This window comes from Pantherophis guttatus, chromosome 6 (assembly GCF_059756535.1).
Source record: "Pantherophis guttatus breed Tessera chromosome 6, ASM5975653v1, whole genome shotgun sequence".
NCBI lineage: Eukaryota > Metazoa > Chordata > Lepidosauria > Squamata > Colubridae > Pantherophis > Pantherophis guttatus.
Genome location: NC_142068.1, coordinates 80,738,029 through 80,764,406, shown reverse-complemented (window position 1 = coordinate 80,764,406; position 26,378 = coordinate 80,738,029). Strand labels below are relative to the sequence as shown.

General features: G+C 38.0%; 1 protein-coding gene across 3 annotated transcripts; it reads right to left on the bottom strand.

The window, feature by feature from the left end:
- Nucleotides 1-941: 941 nt before the first annotated feature.
- Nucleotides 942-24,110, bottom strand: SLC25A16 (solute carrier family 25 member 16). Of its 3 annotated transcripts, none has more exons than XM_060682235.2 (9): nt 24,016-24,110; nt 19,189-19,281; nt 17,458-17,591; nt 16,073-16,136; nt 13,262-13,383; nt 9,679-9,745; nt 7,567-7,729; nt 5,736-5,804; nt 942-3,111 (listed from the first exon to the last, which is right to left on the bottom strand). In XM_060682235.2, the coding sequence occupies exons 3-9, from the start codon at nt 17,518-17,520 to the stop codon at nt 2,955-2,957; spliced, it is 705 nt and encodes a 234-aa protein (XP_060538218.1). In that variant the 5' UTR covers nt 17,521-17,591; nt 19,189-19,281; nt 24,016-24,110; the 3' UTR covers nt 942-2,954. The 3 variants fall into 3 exon arrangements, with proteins under 3 accessions (XP_060538218.1, XP_034294546.2, XP_087728383.1); XM_034438655.3 differs by lacking the exon at nt 24,016-24,110 and adding an exon at nt 22,313-22,622; XM_087872257.1 differs by lacking the exon at nt 24,016-24,110 and adding an exon at nt 22,313-22,574 and having other exon boundaries at nt 17,472-17,591.
- Between the last annotated feature and the right edge of the window lie 2,268 nt (nt 24,111-26,378).

Genomic DNA, 26,378 nt, shown 5'->3' with positions numbered 1-26,378 from the left:
CCCAAACATAACCCTGATGCAGCCCTCAATGAAATTAAGTTTTGACACACCTGCTTTAAGGCATTGCTGAGAGGGACTATTAGTGCCCCAAACCTTTTTTAAATCCAAAATTCTGCAGAGCCTCAAGGGTGAATATATGAACAAGATCAACTTCATGCTCAGAAGACCAACTACAGAGTGGGCAGCAAAAAAAGCTAAATACAATCAGGTTGATAAACAGGAGACCACTAGGTAATGCCAAGCTGTATGCTAGACTGGAAAGTTGTTAGCATCTTGGAAGCAGGCAATAGCATGCCACTTTGCTTGTTGCTAAAAAGGGTGTACAATCCCATGTAGTTCCTAGTCAAATTAAAGGGAGAATTTACCTTTTGTGAGGTAAGGTTGCTACATATATACACTGCAGCAATTTCTTGGAAAAACTTGTATTGGCTAAATGGCAATATAAATAACGAAAAGATACTGCAATTCAATTTCTATTTATAAATCGGCCCCACTGAGTCACTTCTAGGCAATAAAATCATTATTGTATTGTAGGGGTCCCCATCTTTTTGGTTCTACGGGCTGGCGATGGCAGTTTCAGAGGTGGGAGGAATAGTTTCACACGTGCAATCTAAATCGCACACATATGCAAATGAAACTTCATAAATCGCCCACCACTTCGGCAGCCCAGTTCCCAACAGGCCACGGCCCAATAGTGTTGGGGATCCCTTCTGTATTGTATTTTGATTGCTACTTTCAAAGAGCTATCCTTCCAAATTGCAGCAAAGTACAGAACCAACATTCAGAAGTTACAGAAGTGTATATCAGCATCTAAAAATTGCCCAGGAAGACCAACATTTAATTGCAGTTCCATTTATCATTCATCAGTATCTTAAATCTGCACAAAGGGAAACCTGTAATTCTGAAGACATATATTTATATGCTTGCGATATTCAGTCATATTGTTATTCAAGTCATTTTATTAAAAAAAATAGTACATGTTTCTGCCCAGTAATATATCAAATTACATATTTAAAGATATATGCCTTCAATTATCATTCAAGTCAAACCACAGAATTTAAGATTATATGTCCTAGGTATAGGCCATGAGCAATATACCCAGTTCACAGCTACTTTTTGGTAACATAGCCATTTTCAGTTCATAATCAATATATACTATTTACAATAAATAAATAAAATTGTTTTATATTAAAATTTTGAGAAGGGTGTAATTTTATAATTTTAAGGATGATCATCAGACTTCTACTTATATAAAGTTCATGTATCAAATAAATTCTTAAAAGACATTCTCAATTCACTATGGGCAAGAGGAAAATAAAATTGGAGGAATGAAGAGTCTGATGAAGAAGGCTAGTTCAGGAAAACAATTTATCCATGACGTCATCCAGGCAAAAAGGGTAGGATTGATTACTAATATAAGCAAGTTCCCCTGAAAATGAAACATCACCATCCAGATGTGGGCTGTCAACTTGCAATTCATCATCACAGTATAATTTGAAAAGAATGTGACTGAAATGCTCGAGTTACATTCTTGTGGCAGGCTCATTTAAAAAGGAAGGAATAAGGTTTAATAACACAGCCCCCAATCAGAGTTGTAAAGTCACACATAAATCACTCAAGGGTAACAGAATAAGCTATCTACTTACAAACTGCATCTATGCAGATACTGAAAACAGGCTGCAAAGCAGATGAATTTTAATTCCTGTTTGAAAACTGTTTTAGGACAGTAGACTTTTAGCATTATTTTTGTTTCAATTGTCTTCTCTCTTGTAGATGGATGTGCATCTTGATCCATGTGCAATTCACATACATTATTTTATCTGGCCAAACTAAAGACCCCAAAAGACATATACCCTAATTTATTTATATAAGTATTTTATCTAATGCTATAAAGTTGCAAAAACTTTCAGCAGTATCCCACATGCTCACAGCACAGGGAGCAGTGTCTTCTCATCTTTATTTTTAAATTTCAATTGAACTCTCTAATGAAATCCAAACAGTAGCTTCATAAAGTCAAAAAAATTTCCTTTTGAAAGGAGTTTCTTAATAACTTCATTTATAAAATATGGAAGGTTAAATACTTTAGGCTAAAGACGTGCACAATATTCATTTTAGTGTTACTGAAAACCTCAAGTCCTAATACCCAAGGATCATTTAATTCTTTTTGTACTGTTTTTTTCAAATGTAGGGACAAACTAAAAATGGATTGAAAGCATTATCAGATTCTATCAAAAGGATTGCACTTAATTTCAGAATGTTATATGTTTGAAAGTTTGTGTGTTTGTGTTATAAAACCACCCAATCACCCACCTACTACAACTTTGAGAGAAGTTCAAAAGCTATTTATAATACAGCATGATTCAGAGGAAAAACATCCAATAGTTAACAGGGCTAAACTAAAATATATAAGAACCTAAGCACCACTTTTGATTCTAGTTAAGGAACAGTGTATCATAAAGTATGAGCCATTTTCTAATTATTACAAAAACCTGAAAGTAATGTTACCCAATACACTAATTCATGAATGGGCTCTCAAAAGCAGGCTCTGAATTGAGTTTCTATAGCATTAAATGATACATCATCCCTAACCACATTAGCAAATAAGCATTTTCAATTCAATTACATGGAATGTAATTTGAAGTGTGTCTACAACTTATATTTTAGCTAAGGCATACGGACATCTAAAACAAAATTTCCTAAATTTAAAAAAGTGATCAAATTCTTAAAGTTGGACACAAACATACAATATTTTGGAACCACATAGATTTCAGTTAAGTAAACCGTATATCCATTCTTGCAAAATACATACATAGTAAACTTTGCCAAGTTTTGTTGAGCTCCTTCAATTGTTTACTGTGTTTTCATATATTAAAGAAAGCACTTTAAATACTAGTGATTTCTCAAATATATTCTAAAACTTTCAATACATTATAAACTGGGAAAAAAAACAGTCTTTAATTGAGGTGTAAAAACTGCCTCATAAATTCATAAGTGGTGAAGGCAACAGCTTGAGAAGGAATACAACGGATGTAATTCAATGATAATCCACGGTACAATCCCCTTCGTATTCCATGGTTTCCATAAACATACTTCAATGTTTGGATCATTGTACTAGAAAGAGAACAGAGTAAGTCTTTGTAAAACAAGAGATTTTCCAACACTTTACTTCAAACAACATTTTAAAAAGCGGGAACTTTTGCAGTACCTAATGGGAAAATATAGAGGTCCCCCTACACTTATTCAGATAGAGGGCAGAAGCAATTTATTATATAATCATGCTAAATTATTGCTAATGAGACTTAATTATTTTGCAAGATGTTTCTTTACATATAAAGAAAATACAACCGGCTATCAAGATTTTTTATTCTTTTATCTGAAAATCCAAATTCCACACTAATGAATATGAAGCTCAGTTTACAAGAAAATCTTCTACACAAGCTCACTGATATGACTAGGAACAGTTTTAAGGTGAGAGACTGCAGTCTGTTGCAATTCTAATTGTAAATTATACCCATGTTTCCCCGAAAATAAGACCCTGTCTTATATTTTTTTGAACCCTGAAATAAGCGCTTGGCCTTATTGCCATGCGTTCAAAAGCCCAATTGGGCTTATTATCAGGGGATGTCTTATTTTGGGGGAAACAGGGTAGTAGGTAGACTTCCAAGAGATGTACAGTCTTGAGGCAAGACATTTAAATTAACATGGTGCCAAAATATAGAATAAATGCCACATTTTGGAATCTTATCCGTTGCCACTTTGGAAAAGAATTTCAAGAAAATTTGTTTATAGTTTAGCTTTCTCCATATGGCATAGATGCTATGAACTAATGGCTTATTTTCTTTTACACTGTGTTGTTTCTATTGATTTTAGGATACATGTTATAGATGTCTGACCAGAAGGATTTAATTCCTTCAAATGTTTTGTTTCCTTGCCTACAGAGCTTGGAAAAAATAGACTATTTTGCCCTATTTCTTTTTTGTAGTTCTGCTCTTGTTATTATTATTTTTTTTAGATGAAACTTTATTATAAATATAAGGTCACTTTACATGGGTCAAGTAGTTTACAAAAATAGTATAACTACAAAAAACTGAAATACCAAAACAAATTAAATGACATATTTTTAAAAATCTTAAAGGAGTAGTTTTCAGTAGTTCATTTTTCATTTCCCTTCCATTATTCTTAGCCATTAATCATTACTTAAATACTGCGCCTTTTATTGAAACATTGATCGTTTTTGCTTATATTTGTTTAAATCGTTTCAGAGTTTCAGTTAATTTCCAATTTGTCTATCTTGTTGATAACTGACAGAATTATATACCATTCGTAAAATATTTTATATCAATCTTCTCTCAAATTGTACCTTGGAATAAATTGCACGTTTTCATAACAATTCCCATTGTTCCACTGTAATTATTTAAAGTTTTGCATGCATGTTAAGTTTATGTTCTCATTGTTTTTACTGTTGTATTACTTGCTCAACTGAGATTATGTAATCACTGACCATTAAAACATTCCTCTCCTAATAAAATAAATCATTTGAGGCAATTAGCCTACAATTAGGCTGCCCATGGAACGGCTAAATTTTAACTCTACATAAAATGTGAAATTAGAACTGCCCAGTATTAATATGGTGTGGTTTGCTGACACCACATACTGAAATAATATCCCTTTATCAGGGATAAGTAGCCTGATGGCGTGAGTACCAATGCTCACAGCCTCATGTGTTTTTTTTCTTGATTGACCCTCCTTTTTTTTAAGCAGCTGGCTTGCTGCAAAGCACAGCATCTGTCTGTTTGTGCTTTGAGCTCATATTTATTTGCATCAGTGGTGGGTTGCTACCAGTTCGCCCCAGATCAGGCAAACTGGTAGCGGCGGCGGCTCTGCCCACCTGCCCGGATGCTTCTGTGCATGCACGTCCACGAGCGAACCGGTAGCGATGGGTTTTGAAACTCGTCCCTCCCTGATTTGCATCCATGCTTTTAGGCTCAGAAGAGACCCATAGGGTCCACAGAGATTTTGGGGGAAAGGAGCTGCAATTCAACTTCTGATAGAAAAGATTATTGCGGTTGACAATGTTATTGTGACAGCCACTTTATGAGTGTAGACACCAGGGGTGAAATCCAGCAGGTTCTGGAGAACTGGTAGCGGAAATTTTGAGTAGTTCGGAGAACTGGCCAATACCACCTCTGGCTGGTCCCAGAGTGGGGTGGGAGATTTTGCAATATCCTTCCCCCAGAAGTGGGGAGGGAATGGGGATTTTTCACTATTCTTTCCCTGGAGTGGGGTGGGAATGGAGATTTTGCAGTATCCTTCCCCCCTGCCACGCCCACCAAGCCACACACCCCAAGCCACACCACACCCACCAAGCCACGCCCACAGAACCGGTAGTAAAAAAAATTGAATTTCACCACTGGTAGACACCACACAATCTCAACATTCCCAATCTAATTTCCCTCCAAAGATGTCTGATGCCAGTGCCAGCTTAATATTGCAACTTCTGTCAGATAAAATCCTCTACCTGTACTTCAAAAAAAACAAACTAAAAGGAATCTGACCTACTAGACACAGATTTTTAACTTAAATGCATTCCTCTTACTTGGAAGCTTACTATACAACTATATAATAATACACATGAACCAAAGAACAAAAAGACATTGTTAATATTTTAGAGCCAATATGATACAGTGGGTAAATTTTACTTCAGGCATATGTTTAGTCCAAGAGATGAAACCTACCAACATTTTTCAGAATCGGGAAGTACGGCTCCCAACTGCATTCGTCTACGCGTGACATCTAGAGGGTATCTGGGGAAGCGAAAAAGCATTTTCTTTTATTGCAGTTACAAATAAAACAAGTGCAACTATTCGTACTACAAAATAACAAAAGATATTTACACAAGGAACATGCAGAAAATACAAAGCTGCCTTATATTGTGTCAAGTTAGGAGCTAAATTATCTTCTCTGTCTGGCAGCAGAAATTCTCTGCCAAAGCCTACTATCTAACACTTGTTTTTACTTCTTTTTTTTTTTATAGCCGTGCTGACATATTTGGGACTGTATCTTTCTGCATATTAAGAATATAACTCGCTGGAGAACAATGGAACAATGCTTTATGAGAAAAATGAGAGCAGTCCCAATTATTTCATTTTTATTAAGCATATATCTCACATTTCTATCAAAAGCAGTGCTAAAGTAATGGACAGAACACTAAACCGCAATTAAAAACGAATTAGGAGAATCCATGAAATAAGGTGTAAGGTGTAAGATCTTAGAAAAGGATATGTTCACTGTATTCAAAATAAATCATATGCTTTGGCACATGTCTTATTTTGTGGCAGTTTCAGAATACATGTTTACATGTTTAACACTGGAAAATCAGGGACCAGGCTCCGTATTTGAATTGCCAGGAATAATTTCTTCAGGCAGTATCACATGTTTTCATATCAAACTTTACATTTTAAAAAATGGTAAAGACGATGAAAAACTTTAGCCCTCCAGAAAATTTTTTTTTTAGTAAAATTTGGCTATCACATAAGAACAACATAGTAGTAATATTAATTCTGGATGGATGCCACCAACCCCCCAAAATTGTATGAATTGGTTGAAGTAAACCCCAAAAGATCTCAATTCAGAAACCAGAAAGCATTTCCTTTCCTTTGATTTCAATAACAGTTAAAAAGACATGTTTTTTTCACTGATATCAGCAGAATACTAAAGTTAGATATTTGAAAGAATTATAAACATTTAGCCCACAGCTACTGTGCAAATTGAATTGTTTAAATTTGAAAACCAAGAAAAAATGGAGGTTACATGCTAAAGCTGTATGAAAGAGACGTAACTTGTTTTCAGCTGTGTGTGATCTTTTTTCTTAAATGTTTAATCCTAATCTATTTCTGCTCAATCATGCGCCTCAATAGGTGGTCAGAGCCTCTCATAAATTTCATTTTTAAATTTATCTGTGTGTTGTCTTACAAAATGAGAAGTAGCCATGGCCAGCTTCAGCAGAGAAGAACCAAGGTATAACTTGAGTTGGCACAATATGCACTATATATCTTCCTCCAGTACTTTTATGTAAACCAAACCACGTTAAATTATAATTATGATAAATATGTATTTTTACCATAGCTTTCTACTGTAACCATTGGCGTTCTGGTGGCATTCAAGTGTTCGCTGCCAATTTACTAGTTTGACAAATGCAACCCTATCCTGCGTTGTAGCTGTAGTAAGGCTACAATTTTTCAAACTGAATCTGGAATAATAGTTTATTTACACACAAACCTCATATAAACTGACAAGGAAAACAGCAGATTGGGGGCTTTGTTACACATAAGCAAACTTATCCCTTCCACTGATTTTAGAGAAAAGGCCTCCGGGGCAGAACCTAAGAGCAACAGCTCTTCTACTGAGGATATTGAATTTGGAGTTCTGCTAGTGTAAGCTTTCTTTGCAGACGGAAAGTTAAATGATGTATTTCATGATTTCTAAAGGTGGAAGAAAATAAAATTCCTAATGCAAGCTAGCCTAACATTTCTTCATTAAGTGCAGTAAAATACTAGAATAACTTACGATATTGTTTGTGCTATGGCTCCAGCTATGCCACCACACAGCAAATTTACATGAGTTTTCAAAACTAAGACATCAGGATTATCTAAGCAAGGCCTCCCGAGCAGGGTAGGCGCTTGAGCAAGTCCCACACTCTTTAAGGTACCAAAGGTAAAAAATGAGAAACCTGAAAGGAAAAAATTTATCTTTAATTGAAACATTACCTCAACAACAAACTGCATAGATGCTATAGGCACAATTCAGTCAAAGAATGAGCTCATTTAAATCTACTAACAGTAGTGCATGTGCCAAGCTCTGTTCCATTATATATCGATTAATTTTAAGCCCTAAATTTTAGTTTGATCATCAAATATACCATGACATTGTCTCCATTTTTTCAAACATTTTTATTGATCACTTACAGCTGACAGTCTTGATATATACCTGACATATTCTGGTATATGGACATTAAGTTCTTACAATAAAGGAACTTTTGATCTACAGAATAGTAAAATATGGCTGCAATAAAAATGATTTTTTTAAAAAAACAAAAACAATTTGAAATAGCATTTATGATTAAAACCAAAGAAACAGAATAGTCTAAGCAACAGTAAACCAAGAGGATTTAAGATGCTTACAGAAATACTGAAAGCATTAACAACTTAGTGCTGAGCTAAACCTCTGGGATTTAATTAGTGTAGATTACTAGCAAAGTTGAAAAAAGAACATATATACACCCCTCAATCATAGGGGATTCAAAGTGCAATCCCAAACCAGAATTTCAACATTTAAACTAATTAAAACATATACAGAGGTAGAACCTAATTGAAAATTAAAATTTTGTTTATTAGATTTGGGTTGTGACTTCTACTGCAACTGACAAAAAATCCAACTAAGAACCCAAGCCATATGCCGAGAAAACTATATTGTATTGTGGAAATTCTGAAGACTGAGTGCACAGGCATTAAAAAAAGGAATATGAAGTCCTTTAAGAAAAAAGAAAAGAAAAGAAAAAGAAAAAATGATATAGTTCCCAGCCAACAGTTTTCAGTCTATCTTTTAGATTAGACAGAATCTTCCCCATTAGTGGAGGGAGAAAGGAGTGAAGGAAATATTTAGAAATCATAGTCAGGATTAAATAATTTTTGACCAAATATAGACACCATATATCAGAATAGCATTACTGAGGCAGACAAAGAGATTAGCCCTATAAATATCTAGAATCATGGATCTCAAAAAGCAAATAACATGTGTCACAACTTTATCATCCGCCAGACAATGTCGGCTGGCGACCCCCAGGGGGAGAGCCTTCTCTGTGGCGGCGCCCGCCCTCTGGAACAACCTCCCCCCAGAGATACGCACAATACCAGACCTCCGGACTTTTCGTCGGGCCCTGAAAACTTATTTATTTCACTTAGCCGGACTGGCTTGATCCCACTGTTTCGGTTAAATTGAATTGATTTTAATTGGGTTGTTTTAAATTGTGGCCAAAAATATTTAATTATTTTTAAACTGTTTTTAAATTTTGTATGTTCTGTTTTTATTCTGGCTGTTCATCGCCCTGAGTGCCGCTGAAGAAGGGCGGTATACAAATTAAAACAAATAAATAAATAAATAAATATCACATAAATGCTGTGATTTACTTATTTATGCAGATGTTGGGACATAAATATATAATGGGAGGCAACTGCAATGATGACACCACAGAGATCATCATTGTAACATCATCCCAGTATGCTGCAGAAACTACTGTCTTCAGTAAGGATAAATAATATGTTAAGAGTATTGCTAAAAATCAAATATAAGCATGCAGTTATTTTAAATGTCATTTTTATTTTTAAAAATACAGACATCTGCAATTAGTCAACAGTAGAAAATATTTTAGTATAGGTGACTTTCAATTTATGGAACTGCCTGAATTGAGAGCACATCCAACAAATTTAAAAATATTGGAAAAGACAATGAAAAGGCAAATAAATCATCATGCACTATGACCAAACTTCATTTCTAGCAGTTCATTACTTTAATTGTTCATGTGCAAAAAGTATTTTAAAGGAAGCAAAGAAAAGAGTTTTCAAATCAAAATTAAACCTAAAGGGGTTCAGCAAAAAAAAGTCATGTTCAAGTTGTACTCACCCGCGTATGGAGCCATTCCGACTATTGTTGGCATAAGTCCACGATAAAATCCTTGCATACCACCTTCCTTTGGCAAAAGCCAATAACAGCAACAAAACACAAAAATATATAAATTTAGGAGAATTATACATATGAACCACAGGAAAGTTTTGAGAAGAAAGCTCGAATTTCCATTTTTTCATATACTATATTCCAAGGCTATGCATATTTTTTGAAAGAGATGTCCTACAATGCAGCTTGAATCACTAAAACAGTCACAACTTTTTTTCACAACTGCCTTGGGCTGTCTGCACATGTATGTGTATGAACAGCCACTTCAAAGTAGCTGTGAAGGCACATGCAAGCACAAAAATGCCACTGAAATCAGAACCTGACCTGACCACCGAAGCAATAATAAACTGGCTACTCAATTGCTGAATTTCTCAATTCACATGGCATTCATTGATTCTATCCTGTATCTTTCAACTCAACTTATTAAGCTACCATATCAATCCTACCATATCAGTACAAGGTTGCAAGATCTTGCTAAAATGAGAAAAGTATTGCTTGACTCTCAAATCTAATTGTATCTATAGTACATATCAAGTTGGATAAATACAGTCTATCCTTCCCTCTCCACCCTGACATGTATGCATACATATCCTCATTTTCACCCATCATGGCCAATGTGTGCTGGAAGCTATGGACATCCAAGGAATCTGTTGGGCAGACCTGGTTAAAAGTAGCCAATTCATATACTTTCACCAGAACATTTTTGACTCAAAACATCTTTCACCCCTCACTATACCAGAACTGATTTAATTCAGGTATCAGGTATTTGTCTACTCACAATCTGACAATAAAATAATAACACTATAATTTGTCTTCTCCTTTCCATTTTTCCTCTTTTCTAATATCTAGAGCACATGGTGTCCAAATTAGATATACACTACAAGTAGTCGATCTATAAACTGGTTGGTCAGCAACTATTGCTGCCATCTTTCACACCCTCCCCAACTCATGTAGGCCTCTCACATACCTCCTTATATGAGGGGGAGGTGAGGGGGAGTGCAAGAGAGATACCATGGGTGGTGGTGATAGCCAACCGCCATGATCTCTCTCTTGCGCCGCCCCCCCACATGGTGCCTCTTATGCATCCTGACTCTTCCTTAGATCCTCCCTGCACCACATCTGTCTCTCCTGCACTCTCCCCACCCAACCCTGGCATCCCCATGTATCCCCTTCGCTCCCTCCCCGCCCAGCAACAGCCATTTACCTAACTTCAAGCCCGAGATTTGCAACTTCCTGCAAGCTTCCTTTCTTTCTGGGAAGCTGGCAGGAAGTTGCCTTGCCTAGCAAGTTTTGGAATTCCGTTAACAATGGCAATCAGAACTGCAGGGATCCCCCTCACTAAGTGATGTGGTCATGCTTTACGGCCAAATCACTTAGCAACAGGCATTCCAGTCCCAATTGCTGCTATAAATTGAGGATTATCTGTACTATTACTGTTAACTACAATTCAAATAGGGACTGTAAAGTACTAGGTATAGCAGACAGATGGTGTAGATGCAGAGATTCTTAAAATTTTGTGAGCCCTTTTGAATTTTCAACATTTCTACATAGAAACAACCTAAAATACAATTTATTCTCCTAAAGCTAGATAAAGAGAACCCAATTAACAGATGAGACAGAATCATTATACTTGTTCATTGATTTATTGAGGAAAATTATCCAGAGCTATGTAAGCAGAGATCTAATTTTTAAAAATAAACATTAAGCAAAGTTTGGATCCCATAGATTGTGTAAGTAGAACATGTTTTTGGAAGAAAAAAAAAATCAAGCAATTCTTAATAATGAATCCCAGTGATGGTTCGTCATTCATAATTTTAAGACATACTAACTGCTACAGCATAAAAGATTTGGGGAGAAAAAAAACAATGGTTTTATTTCATTGCTAGTACCACAAATTGTTTTGGCTGAAAAAAAAATCCTATAATGAAGGACACGTTTATTCAAATCTGGTCAGCATTTTCACAAGGCATTACTTTTTCTAAGGGGTTATCACTATTTAAACAAATGGATACTAATTTGTCAAAAGAGTCCTTGGTCTACTTTTCTTTATAATTACCCTTTTTAATTAAAATGACTTAGCAATGCTGTTGTAATTCCAATTTATGAGAGTTGTGTGCCTATTCCATATACAGTATATGAAAATAACAGCGCAGGGGAAGAAGAATTCCTTTCCAATCAAGCTTAAGTGGTTTGCAGCTCTTTCTTCTCATCTTCCAAAGGGACCTAGGCTTGTGCTAAAGAAGGGATTTTGAGGCAACTCTTTGCCTTCATGACCAACCTGGGCAGTTGTATTTATTAGCCCAGGCTTTGATTTGGAGTCAGTCCCACCCTGAGTTGCCCAACTACTCTGCTACTATTCACCAGAGAAATGCATGCTCAGATTCCGAGTTGAAGAAAAAGTTAAGCTGGTTCTCTTTCAGAATAATGGACTTTTTTTCACAATTGCATTCTTTTTACTTGTTTTGATTTGCCATTTGCTGTTTTTCCAACGGATTTCTTTATATTAGGTATTACTGCTTTATTTTGTAAATTCTGCAAATATCACAGGTAATTGTAAGGACTCCTTTGATTTAGTTTAGTCCAGGGTGGATAAAAATCAATGATTTTTTTTAAAAAACATCAAAAAAATCAGATTTTTTTGATTTTTATCACATTTATTTTAATAAAAAACTTTTGGGGTAAAAATCTATCGTAAGATAGCTTTCTATTTAAGATACATAAATAATTTAGTTTATTCAGCATGAAATGGAGCTTAGTTATGTAGCATGAGGCTGTATATTCTGCAACACTGGGACTATCGGGGAGTCAACAGTGGGTCAAAGGAGTAGCAGAGATGACAGTTGCTCTTTAAAAATTATGATTTAAATCGAGTTGATTTAAATCAAGCCTTTTTACTAGTGATTTAAATCATGATTTAAATCAAGCCTTTTTACTAGTGATTTAAATCATGATAAATCATGAAGAGCCTTGATAGTACAGGGGTTTAGTGCACCCTGTAATTAACACAGCTGCCTGCAATTTCTGCTGGTTCGAATCTCTCCAAGGCTCAAGGTTGACTCAGCCTTCCATCCTTTCTAAGGTAGGTGAAATGAGGACCCAGTTTGTGGGGGCAATAAGCTGACTTTGTATAAAACATACAAAAGAATGAAGGCTATTGCTTAACGCATTGTAAGCCGCCCTGAGTCGCCGGAGAAGGGCGGCATATAAATCAAATTAAAAAAAAAAAAAAGATTTAAATCGTGATTTAAATCAACTTGATTCAAATCAAATCCACCCTGGTTTAGTCAGTCACTGTTCTCCTTTCATTAAAAATATACACATTTCATCAAGTGCTCATAAATCATCAACTGGGCGGGAGAAACATTAAACAGAGGAGCGACTTTATTATTCTTATTTGCTACCCTTATAAACATACACTGAGCTTGCAATTTCATTTTTCTTGCTCAGTTTTCAATTTTCTGCTGAGAACTATTACAGAACATTAACAGGTATTTGTAAAGCCATAACGATGAAGAAAAACAAAGACAATTACCTTGCTGTAAATGGTCTTGAATGCATGAATAATTCCCCTGTACGTGTGATCCCCTTTTACTTGGAATGCCAGCCGTGCTCTCACCATATCAAGGGGGTACGTACATATTACTGCTGTTATACCTTCCAAAAATTAATAATAATTAAAAAATCAGCATACACCCAATTCTAAAAAGGCTTTAGAAATTTGATTTTTATTTCTATTTATTGTAGACATAAGAATGATGGAAGCAGTACATTAAAATTAAGATAGTCCACATGGATAGTATGCAGAACCTTGAAGGATTAGTTGATTTAGATTGCTCGCAAAATTACACTCCATGTTGCTCAAATCAGGCGACCTACAAAAGCATGGTAATTTTAAAAGTTTTCTTTCTTAAACATAGTTTTTAAAAAAAGCTAGCATAAGGAAGCGGGGTGAGGGGGAAATAAGTGTTCAGTACTTTTTTTTCTGTTTTGCATTTGGAAAGCTTAAATTCTTCTTAAAATGCCTTTAGAAAGTGATGGGGGATAAGGAACATGTTTTAAATCATTGAAATTAAGCTTTCCCCCCTCTGCTTCAACCTTTTTATTTCCTAAAAGGAAACTGAAAGGCAATTATCTACCAATGCAGCGTTACTACTCAGATTTGAATTACACAAGGCACAGGAAATCCAAAGTTGAAAGTTCACACCATAAAGTTTTACCTTTGCCATTCCCAAAGGCCGCATTACAATAGACTTTTCAAGGCATTTTTCTCAGATAATTCTTAAACTCAGTGCCTTCCATTCCCTATGTCTGGTCTTGCAAGCACTAATTTCCAACATTTCTCAACTCCTTTAAAGTGCAAAATTACGCTAGCACCACAAATCAAATTCATCACAGAAGGTAGAAAGGTATTTCAATGGATTTTTCATTCTCCATAAAACACTTGGTGCTCATTGGTTCTTACACTGTATTTACAAATATGGAGACATCCCACAAATTTATTATGTGGCATGATATTTACCATTTGTTCTAGATATATTTTGTCATCACTTTATTAGATCAATCGCTGCGGTATTGGCAATTAAACTTTCTTTTGCAATAGCTTTCATTTCTTTCCCCCCTCTTGCTTTTTTTCTTATTTCTTTTCCAATCCAGTCCATCCACTTCAATAAGGATAAGCACTGTAACTTTTCATAAAACTATTCTTTTGTATTAGATCTTCACATGCTGTAAAACAGTTACTATCAGATAATTTCCATCCAAAGTTATGGAAGTATATTCACAACGTATGTGGTTCATCTGAAAAATGTTCATACCAATATCTATGAGTAGTGTAGACATTTCTCACTTTTAATACAAGAATTTGTGTACTGGACTGAATAATCACTTGATAGACAAGCTTAGAATAAAAAAGGTATTTCTTCATGCAATACATTAACAATGTGGCAATGAGATATAGGCATGCATCGTGAGCACTATACTTTTAAACAATCAAACCGGGAATCTACGGTAGTTTGATCACTTTAGTAATTATACTAATCATAGGTGAAATCTGCTTAAGGGATAATCTTAACTCAGTTCTGTTTTGTTCTTTGAGCTTCCAAAACCGTGCAAGTAGCCACTAATGAAAACAATTTCATTTTTTATAAACTACAGGTAGTTCTGGAGTTACGACAACAATTGGGACCAGAATTATTAGGAGCCTTGGTGGTGCAGTGGACTAAAGTGCTGTTAAGTAGCACTTAGCTGCCAGCTGCCTGCAATTACTGTGAGTTCAAATCTCACCAGGCTCAAGGTTGACTCAGCCTTCCATCCTTCCGAGGTAGGTAAAATGAGGATCCGGATTATGGGGGCAATAAGCTGATTTTGTATAAAAAAGAACACTGCTTAGGGGGGGCTGAAAGCCCTACTAAGCAGGTAGATACAAAAGTATGAAGGCTATTGCTTAATGCATTGTAAGCCGCCCTGAGTCTCCGGAGAAGGGTGGCATATAAATCGAACCAATAAATAAATAAATAATTCCCACTGTTAAGCAATGCAGTTGTACAGCGGAACATCAAGTGATTGCATCGCTTATCAATGGCAATCTGAACTGCCCCATCTGCAGTCATAATCACAGGGTTGCTAAGCAGGAACAGGTGGATTTACCAGACAAGAAGTGCTGGTGTCCTGGGCAGGCGCTACAGAGACCTGGAGGGCAGAGAGGTACAGTGGGGCACATTCCCTATGGAGCATGGGCAGTTGAGAAGTGCTACAGAGCATTAGATCCCTGGATCTTGTGCTCCAAAGCAAAGCTCCTCGAGAGTAAAGCAGTGGGAGCAATTTGCAGGAGTGGCAGGAAACTGCCCCTAACAGCTTCCCAATGAATTTGCATGTGGGAAGCTGACAGGGAAGGTTTGGTGTTCAGGTGATCAAGGGACATCACAACCATCCTAAGCACCAGGTGGTTAATTGCAATTACATGACCACAGGGATGTGCGACAGCCAGAATTTTTGAGGACCGGTCATAAGTTCCACTCATTCTATAGCATCCTAAGTTTGAAAGGTCAATGAATTAGTCGTAACTTGAAAAATACGTCCCCCTCCTAGCTGTAGCAAATGGAAAAAAACCAGAAACTCTCAAGCCCTAGTATCAGTCTTCAAAACCTTTTACAAAACTCCTTTACCTGTATTTTGGATGTTTCTGGAAACCTTTTTTTTTTTTTTTTTTTACTTTTTATCTGATTAAAACAAACTTTAAGGCTGGGTTTTAATTAATTAAAAAAAAACCTACAATTTTAGAAATTATAGAAAAGGATACATATACACTGAGAGAAAAAGAGAATGAAGAAAAGAAGAGGAATACCTGCTAAGGATCCAGCCATTAACCGGTGAATATGACTAGAAATGCCAAGCCTGTTCTTTATCACCTACAAAATGATTACATTTGAAGTGTGGAAAAAAACTCTTAATATACCAAAGATAAAGTTCATTATTCCTCACCATATTTCATAACAATTTTTTAAATACAGTAATCACACTACACCCAATGATCTTTGTGTTAGCTGCTCTAAGGCATGATTTTACTGAAAAGTAAGTGAAGGTCCTGTATACAATATTAAGCAATAAATCATGATTACACACTAACAAATCAATAACAAACCAATCATATTATGGCTTAGTCTTATCAACATCTGGAAAATATTATGAAATTGTAAGTTTCAATATGAGTGGCTATTAAATGCATGACACATAAATACATGACTGGAAATGAAATCATATTAACTTCATTTAATGTCAATGAAAATTAAAAGCAGATGAAATAAAATATAATATAGTATAACCTTTATTGTCATTGTACATCATGTATACAACGAAATTGGTTTTAGCCTCACTGGTGCAATCCATGACAAAAAATACAAACAACATAAATAGTATAAAGAATAATCCCTATGCAAGTAATTGGGGGGGGGGGAGAAAAAGAAAGAAAAAACTAGTCATACGTTTCCGTGTGTGCGTGGAGTGATTGTGGTTGTGTTTAAGAGTATGACAGCCCAAGGATAGAAACTATTTTTAAACCTATTTGTACGGCTAGCTATGCTTCGATGTCTTCTGCCTGATGGTAGAAGTGCGAATATGATTGTGTGCTGCACTTCCTGCTGATTTCTGGAATAATGCCAATTATTCTGTGACCCCACCAAAAGATTGTTCTCCTTTGGTTCATAAATACAAGTCAAGAAATCATGATTTATTTCAAGACAGTAAAGGAGTTTGCTCTTGGGTTTACTTCTTAAAACAAAGGTTCTATGGAAAGGATTCGTCTTCTGTCCCTCCCCACTAAAAGTTGTGATGCTGGGCTAGGATGTCAGCTGAAAACAAGGAGTTCTGAAATATCCTCCCACAGAATTAATGAAACAGAGTTGGCCCACTGCCTGAGGACATCATTTTCTGTGGAAGAATGTTCCTATCTAAATAAACCCATAATCATTGCTCTGCTATTCTTCCTTTGTTTTAATAGAGTTCAGCAAGGTGGAACTCTTGGTAAACTACACAGAATATACAAATACAAAAATATGTATTTACGAGTATTTAGATTAATAATACAGGGTTTTAAAATCTTTTTTAGCAGCAAAAGCAATGGCATTTTCCTTCCCATGTACATAAAGTATCTGGCTGCTTAATTCTGTCAAAAAAAGGTTATAATGATAGATGATACCACATAGATGAAGTAACAAGATACAGGTTATTTACCTTTTTATACTGACCAAATGCTGTAAACTGAATTGCACCGTATGGAAAGATTCGAATCATCATTGCTCCATTTCCTTTATAGTATCCTAAGAAGCCTTCTTTTTTCGGTACAGCGCAAAGTGTAGAAATCACACCTGTCAGCGTTACAGAGCAAATTAGCATGTTACCATTTTCACCTCAGCATTTTAAATTGTTCACTTATGAAAACTATTCCGCCAAATCCTGTCTTATATAACTTGAAAAGAAAAGTAATTTCTATATGGGCTACTGAAATACTTCCTCTTCAATCAATAAGTTTGCACTAAACCCCTTGATGTATTGTTATTTTTAATTAAAGACCAACTTGGCATTCAACAGAAGTTTCATCAAAATTTTGATTATGCAGATAATCTAATTAAAAAGGTAGAATAGCAGGGGCAAAATAAATCTCTCATATCCATATTTTAGGAATATTTTGATTTACGGTATTTTTCGGACTATAAGACACACTTCCCCCCCCAAAAAAGTGGATGGAAATGTCTGTGTATTATAGAGCGAATGTTGTCAAAGCCCCGCCCATCCACCAGCCCCCACCCTTTTGCTTCTGCCTCCCAGCAATTTGCCTCCTTGCAGCAAACAGCCTGGTCAGCTTCAGCACAGCCTGATGTAGCACGAGCAGCTGATTGGCGGTTGGATTGGCCTCCGGAATACCGACAATCAGCTGTTCCAGGCTGCGGGGATCACTGCCACCTACGCGCACCCCATTTTTCGGCCTCTGCACACCCCAAGTGTCCTGTTTTCAGCCTCCAGGCACCCCGTTTTTGGCCTCCGCCCATCCCGTTTTCAGCCTGTTCTCAGTGGCAGGGATCTCTGCTGCTGCTGACTGCTGCCAATCCCCACCGCCTGGAACAGGCCAAAAACGGGACGCATGGAGGCCAAAAATGGGGGGGCACAGAAGCAGTGATAGGCAGTGGTGGTGATGGGCGGCAGCAATCCCCGCAGCCTGGCATAGCTGATCATCAGTATTCTGGGAAGCCAATCCTACCGCCAATCGCTGCTCGTGCTAAATCAGGCTGTGCTGAAGCTGACCAGGCTGTTTGCTGTTTGCTGCAGGAGGCAAATTGCTGGAAGACAGAGGCAGATTTTTTTTTCCTTGTTCTCCTCCCCAAAAGCTAGGTGCGTCTTATAGTCCGGAGTGTCTTATAGTCCGAAAAATACAGTAATCTTAATTTTAGAATGAATATCTGTTGTGATTTTAATGGCTTATATTTACTGTTATTCCTGAGCTATAGTGAACAATAGCAGCTCTATAATAAAGTACAGGTGGAAAAATGGATGTAAAAGATTACAAAGTACACCCACAAATCATAACTGAACTAAAACAGATCCAAAGCATTAAAAAGACTGAACACTATTATGTATTTCTATTTTATGTGTTTGTTTCACTATTTTCTATCATTTCAAAACTATTGTGTATTCAAAGTTCTAACCAACAATATTTAAAAAATAATTTGTACTTATTCAAAAACCAGAGAAAGAATAATTTTTGTTCCAATATAGCTTTCAATTTAGAATTTAGCTTTAAAATCTTAAAGGTCTAAACACATTAATAACCAGGCAGTCAACACTCTGGCTTGAAGGGACCAATTGATATACTTGGTTATTGCAATTGAAAAAAATCTATTTTCTTTACCAATTATAAAAATCACACATTATAAGCAATATTAGATCCCATAATATGAATTTTCTTACCTAGATGTTTATAATGATGATTGTGAGCTTGCAATAAAATCTTTACTCGATCTAATGGTGCAATGGTTGACTTGGCACAACATCCAGCAACACCTTTCCAACAAGCAAAAATAGCACTATTTACTAACTGCCAGTTAGTTATTTAGCAAGAGTTATTTTTAAACTTTTATCTTTTCAAGGTTCATCCTGCAACAGGTAAGCACTGCTTTCTCAGTCAACAGTTATAATCTCTGCTAAAAAAATACTCATGTTATTTCTCAATTTCTGATGAAATAGAAGCTACACTGGGAAAAGTATGAAATTGTTAAGAACGCATTTAGTGTATCTAAAATCTAAACGGATCTTTCATAGATGGTCATAGTTTTCTAAAGATGTCTATGGAGATTCTCATTCATCCAGGCTATGGTTCTGGCAAGAACTGATGAAGCTTCTTGGATGAGAAGTGAAACATTTACAGGGAAAAAACCAAGGAAGTCCAGTTGCCGTTTGAAAAGCACCTTTGGGGAAGTTTTCTAAAGAAATATTAGAGGTTGACTCAGAGTTGTTAAAGAGTTGGGCAGCATACAAATTTAATAAATTATGACTACCAGAAAATATGAGAATTTAACAGCTATCATCTTGTATTTAACATTTAAGAGTTTCATTCAGGAAATTCCTAATTCAGGTCTCACCTCAATCTAGTAAATTAGTCATCATCTTTCACATGTTTTTAACAATGTATTTAATCTATAGAAAGTAAATCTGCAGTGCTATTTAAAAAATCATAGACAAGTTTTGCTAACAAAGCTGTTAGAAGTGAAGAAACAAAGGAAGAGGGGGGACCTTTAACAAACCTATCTATAGCCTTTACTACAGGTAGCTTTATAGTAAAAAAAAATCCTCTATTTACCATCCTGCATTTGTAAAGCAAGTACACAAGTAACCTGCCTAATAGGAGTGTTATTACATGCACAGTTCTTTGGGAACACAGCCACACAGCATTGCTAAACATAGTAAATACTAAAACAGCTATTAGCTGAATCTGCCAGCTGTGTAGAAACTCTTGAGAATCAGTTCCTTAAAGCCATAAAATCCTATAATTCATGAACTTGTATGACCTGACAGTCCTCCCTGAATTACAGTACTCAGGATTTCTACTCATTTTCTTTTGAAAAAAAAAATGTACAAAGATGAATCATCTGTATTTTTGCTGATTTAGACAGAAAGCAACTACCGGAGCTGGAATGTTTTCTAGGATTTCATGTCTGCCCTCATTTTTGTAATGAGATTTTTGAACTTCCTGTGCATCCCTCCAAAGAAAAAAAAATAAAATATTGTGGACATATAAGAACCAATTCAGTATAGTGGTTAAGATGCTGGGTAAAAACCAGGGAATTGTAAATTCTAGGCCTCCATTAGGCATGAAAGACAGCTGGGTGTCTATGGGCCAGATTTTCTCTGTTGGCCAGGACTACCAGACAGGGTTGTTGTTGCAGGAAAATAGAAGACAGGAGTATGTTCGCCACCTTGAGTCATATATGAAAAAGGATAAGATATAAATATATAAAGTAATATGAGAAAGCAAGCTTTTATGGAACTCCTGTGTTTCAAACCACCATATAATACAGCAACAACATTTTCTTTCTTGCAACATAGAATTATTTCTGGCTAAATGACAGTGCTGTACATTTTTTTTTCAAAAATCAATGTTTTGTCTTTTTTACTTTATCCATTACAGGTTCCCCCTCAAACTCAGTACAAATTATGTAAGAGTGCTAGTTTTATGTTTTCTAAGGCACTAGGCTGAAAAACTGCGAGATGGTGAATTCTAGTCCCCACTTTGAGCACCAACCCAGCTGGGTGACCTTGACCAGGTCTCTTTCGCTCTCTCTCTCAACCCAAGGGAGGACGCCATGACAAGCCACTTATGAACAACCTTGCCAAGAAAACTGCAGACTTGCCCAGGCAGGGAAGGGACCAAAAAGAGAAAAGAAACAAAACCTATAATCTATAAACCCATAATCTTTGTAGGATGCTTTTCAGCTTTAATAACTCCCCAGTACGCATCATATTGATATATTTGTTAGCCATTACTAAACCAGCAGAATGGACACCCAACTTGAGTCCCTTGGGAGTTGGGCGGCATAGAAATATGATTAATTAAATTAAATTAAATTAAATTAAATTGTCCAAGAACTATCTGAAACCGTTTAGGAGGCAATGCAGCTTTTTCCTTAGGGATTCTTTCTTTCCCTGCCAACTTTTCCCCAACTGACATTCCTTCCCCATTTTTCGACCTTAGGAAGGAAGGAAGGAAGGAAGGAGAGGAGAGGAGAAAGAAGAAAGGGGAAAGAGCAAGTAGTAAAGTGGACTAAAAGCACTGTTATTAACATCTGCTGCTTGCAATTACTGCAAGTTCGAATCTCACCAGGCTCAAGGTTGACTCAGCCTTCCATCCTTTCAAAGGTAGGTGAAATGAGAACCCAGATTGTGGGGGCAATAAGCTGACTTTGTATAAATATACAAAAGTATGAAGGCTATTGCTTAACGCATTGTAGTCTAAATATAAATTAAGTATAAATTAAAGCAAAAAAAAAAAGGGAAGGGAAAGAGGAGGAGGTTAGAAGGGGGGAAGAGAAAGGGAAGTAGGAAAGAGAAGGAAAGGAAAAACGAAGGAAGGAGGAGGAGAAAGAGGAAGGAAGAGAAGGGGAGGAGAAGAAGAAAGGTTGGAGTAAAGGGTAAAAGAGCAGTCCCGAAAAAGTAAAAATGAAAGTTAAAAGAAAAGATGAATGAAAAATGATGGAAATGACTGTACAGGTAAATGTGTTTATGAGAAATAAAAATAAAAAACCTTTTTTTTAAAAAAGGAAGGAAGGAGGAAGGCGGGAACAGATAACTTAATGTGGGGTTTTTATTCCAAGATACCAATTCCAAACCCCCATTTAGACGAGGCAGATTCTACAGAGCAGCCCTTCCTAAAAAAATAAAGGGGGAAAAATATATATTTTTTTTAAAGTTTTAAGAGTCCGAAGCCATTTCCGAGCAGGAGACTTTAACGAGGCCATATCCCCGGTTCGGCCGCGAAGAGGAAGCGCCCTCCGAGCCCGCACCAGGCTCCCTCCGCCGGCTTCCCCTCCGGACTCACCTCCGGCCACGAAAGAGCGCAGCCAGTAGAAATCTCGCTGGGTCGGCGACGAAGGCAACCGGGCGCCGGGTCCCGCGGCGGCAGCGGCGGTGGCTTCCGTGGCCATGAAGCCGATAATTGGCTGGCTTTTCCGCACACCAAGACTAAGAGGTGGAGGTGGAGGCGGAGGCGGCGGCAGCAGAGCAGCTTCAGCCCATGCTAGAGCCTCCAGCAGCACATGAGGCCGGACGGGCTGGCCGGACCTCTCCGCCCAGCGAGCCCTGGAGGCGGAGCCATTGGCGCCGCCGCCGCCAAGCTTCCTCGGCCCGTGGCGCCCGCTGATGACGTCATGGGCTCCCTGGGTCAACAGCCAACCTTAACAAAGCGGAGTTTCTCAACCGCGGCACCTGGAAGATGGATGGATGGATCCGATGTTAGTTTGAGATTCAAATTCAAGCTGGCGATCATGGGCACGCTGTAGCTTTTTCAGCGCCTATTACAGAAAGTGGTTGGTTGCTGACTTTCCTCTAAGGTAGTGTTTCTCAACCTTGGTCGCTTGAAGATGGGTGGACTTCAACTCCCAGAATCCCCCAGCCAGCAGAGCTGGCTGGGGGATTCTGGGAGTTGAAGTCCACCCATCTTCAAGCGACCAAGGTTGAGAAACACTGCTCTAAGGATTGCTCAACCTCCCAGCTGACCTGGGACTTCCTTGTGGTCTCCCCTCCAAGCGAGTCTGTCATCTGCACCTCTATATCTGCCAGGTTTGGTTCTGCAACCCAACAAGACAGACACAGACTTCAGAGGATAATTAGAACTGCAGAAAAAAACAATGGCTACCAACCTGCCTTCCATTGAGGACCTGTATACTGCACGAGTCAAAAAGAAGGCTGTGAAAGTATTTACAGACCCCTCGCATCCTGGACATAAACTGTTTCAACTCCTACCCTCAAAAGGACGCTATAGAGCACTGCACACCAGAGCAACTAGACACAAGAACAGTTTTTTCCCGAACGCCTGCTAAACAAATAATTCCCTCAACACTGTCAAACTATTCAGTAAGGCTGCATTACTATTAGTTTTCTCATCGTTCCTATCACCCATCTCCTCCCACTTATGACAGCATGACTAAATTTGTTGCTTGTCTCCTTACGATTTACATTGATAGTTTCCTGATTGCTTATTTGTACTCTATGACTATCATTAAGTATTGTACCTTATGATCCTTGATGAATGTATCTTGTCTTTTATGTACACTGAGAGCATATGCACCAAAGACAAATTCCAATCACACTTGGATGTGTGTCCAATCACATTTGGCCAATAAAGAATTCTATCGATCCTATCCTAAGCTGGGATTTCCTTGTGGTCTCCCATCCAAGCATCAGACTGCTAAGACTTTTCAGTTCTTGAACCCAGACAGAGGCTGCCCCAACTGGATGCCCTGGATGGATGGATGATTTCACTCTCTACAGCTGCCCACTCAGACCCAACTCCAAGCGGGGTCATCAGAGTTAAAGACGGTCTGACAGTTAAAACAGGAATAAAACAATTGTGCTGGGGAAAGGAAACTCTTCATCGTTTAGGCAAAACCCAATTTTAATGAATGCTGATCATCCTATCCCAGGTCTTCAAGATGCTCTGACAATCAGGCTGATTCAGGGTTGTGTGGTTCTCTGGGGTGGACAGTTGTTCCAGATCTAACTGGGAAGGGAAGGATGGGTTACCTGGTTCTGTTGAGTGGGCTTCAAGAGCATTGCGTGGGCAAAAGGATTCACCCTTTTAAACAGCATCAGTAGAGCAGAGTCCCATTTATCATACTGAAAACAGCCTCAAGCTTTCCTCTTACAAGCGCCACCCCTTTTATTGTGACATCACAACTTCTCCAAAGGAAGCAGTTTTGGTTGTGTTCATCACTTTGACAAAACCAGCAGCAGCTGAAAACACCTCAGTTGACCCCTCAGTAGGAATAATTCCAAGAGGTTGACAGTAGGGCAACAGTTTTTTTTGACTCAAGTGGGCTAATTTACAGAATATCCCCAAATCCAAGACCCAGGACTCCCGAGAGAAGGGAATAAGATTTGGGAAAGTTGTGATTGCTTCAGTGCTCCTGGCTGTTGCTGAATTGCTACTGTGGTCATTCTCCTGATACAGTCCTTTCCCAGCAGGTCTCCCAATCTCTTGCCCCCTCCCCCACCACTTACCTGCCTGCTGGGGAGGGGAAGGGAGGGAAGGAAGAAAGGTTTCCGATTCTCCCTGCCAGATTCCCATAAGGAAACTCAGTACAGAAGCTCTTGGGAAATTTATTGGTTCGATTTATATGCCGCCCTTCTCCGGAGACTCAGGGCGGCTTACAATGCGTTAAGCAATAGCCTTCATAATTTTGTTACTACCTGCTTAGTAGGGCTTTCGGCCCCCCCTAAGCGGTGTTCTTTTTTATACAAAGTCAGTTTATTGCCCCCACAATCCGGGTCCTCATTTTACCTACCTCGGAAGGATGGAAGGCTGAGTCAACCTTGAGCCTGGTGAGATTTGAACTTGCAGTAATTGCAGGCAGCTGGCAGCTAAGTGCTACTTAACAGCACTTTAGTCCGCTACTTAACAGCACTTTAGTCTGCTGCACCACCACGGCTCCTTACATAGTAAATTGTACATTGTTCCTGCTCCCACTGCTTTTTCCCCACCCTTGGTCACAGAGGTGGGTTTCAGCAGGTTCTGACCAGTTCTGGAGAACCAGTAGCAGAAATTTTGATAGTTCGAAGAACTTGTAGTAAACATTCTACTGACCCCGCCCCCATCTATTCTCTGCCTCCCAAGTCCCAGCTAATCAGGAGGGAATGGGGATTTTGCAGTAATCTTCCCCTGGACTGGGGTGGGAATGGAGATTTTATAGTATCCTCCCCTGCCACGCTCACCAAGCCACACCCACCAAGCCATGCCACGCCCACAGAACCAGTAGTAAAAAAAATTGAAATCCACCACTACTTGGTCATTCTGTTTGTCTGTTTAGATAAGGAAATATCTCTGAAATGACCAATGAGACACAGGTTGTCTAATGCTCTTCTAAATGTATTAGCTTCTTGATAGTTTCCAGTGAAATGAAAATCCCTGAAAAATTTATGTCTCTGGCCTGTGGAAATATCCATTAGTTTCCCTCTAATTTTAACAAGAATAATTCCTATTTATGCTTCTTTGTGTATTTTGCTTATGGATTTTTATGATGGTTTGAGCGGATCTCTTCTTCACATTCCAAATGGAGACGAAGGGCTTGCTTTTTAGAAGGAGCCTCTAACTAATTTTTGTCACTTCTGACATCTTCATTTTCTTGGCTCTCTTGGCATTTCCATTCTCAGCTATAATGGTTGATAACTCTTGATAAACTTTGTATTGATAGCTGGGATCAGACGGACTAGATCAGTGGTGGGTTTCAAATTTTTTTACTACCGGTTCTGTGGGTGTGGCTTGGTGGGCGTGGCTTGGTGGGTGTGGCAGGGGAAGGATACTATAAAATCTCCATTCCCACCCCACTCCAGGGGAAGGATACTGCAAAATCTCCATTTCCTCCCAATCAGCTGGGACTTGGGAGGCAGAGAACAGATGGGGGCGGGGCCAGTCAGAATTTTTACTACCGGTTCTCCAAACTACTCAAAATTTCCGCTACCGGTTCTCCAGAACTGGTCAGAACCTGCTGAAACCCATCTCTGGACTAGATAGAAGATATTAGAGTAGACCAAGAACTGTGAATCAGGTACTCACTGAATACAAGAAGACTTTGTAAAGATTGGGAAAGGGCTCTTGAGTGATGACATCAAATATATTGTAAAGAGGAGTTGATATAGGTGTGTCAAAGAACTGAGGAAGATGAAGGAAAGACGTGAGGATGAAGGCAGAGAAGAGTCAAAAAGGTGATAACACTGAAAGCCGAGTCACTGAGTTAAGCAGTCAGCAGCATAGCACAGTTTTTAACCATGTGTGGGATGCTTCCGAAACCAGGGCAGCAGAGAGTGGGGAGCCTGCCAGAGTTCCTCCTGCTGCTGCAGTCACAGGAGACTTCATAGCAAAAACAGCCTGAGTCTGATGTGGCAGAAGC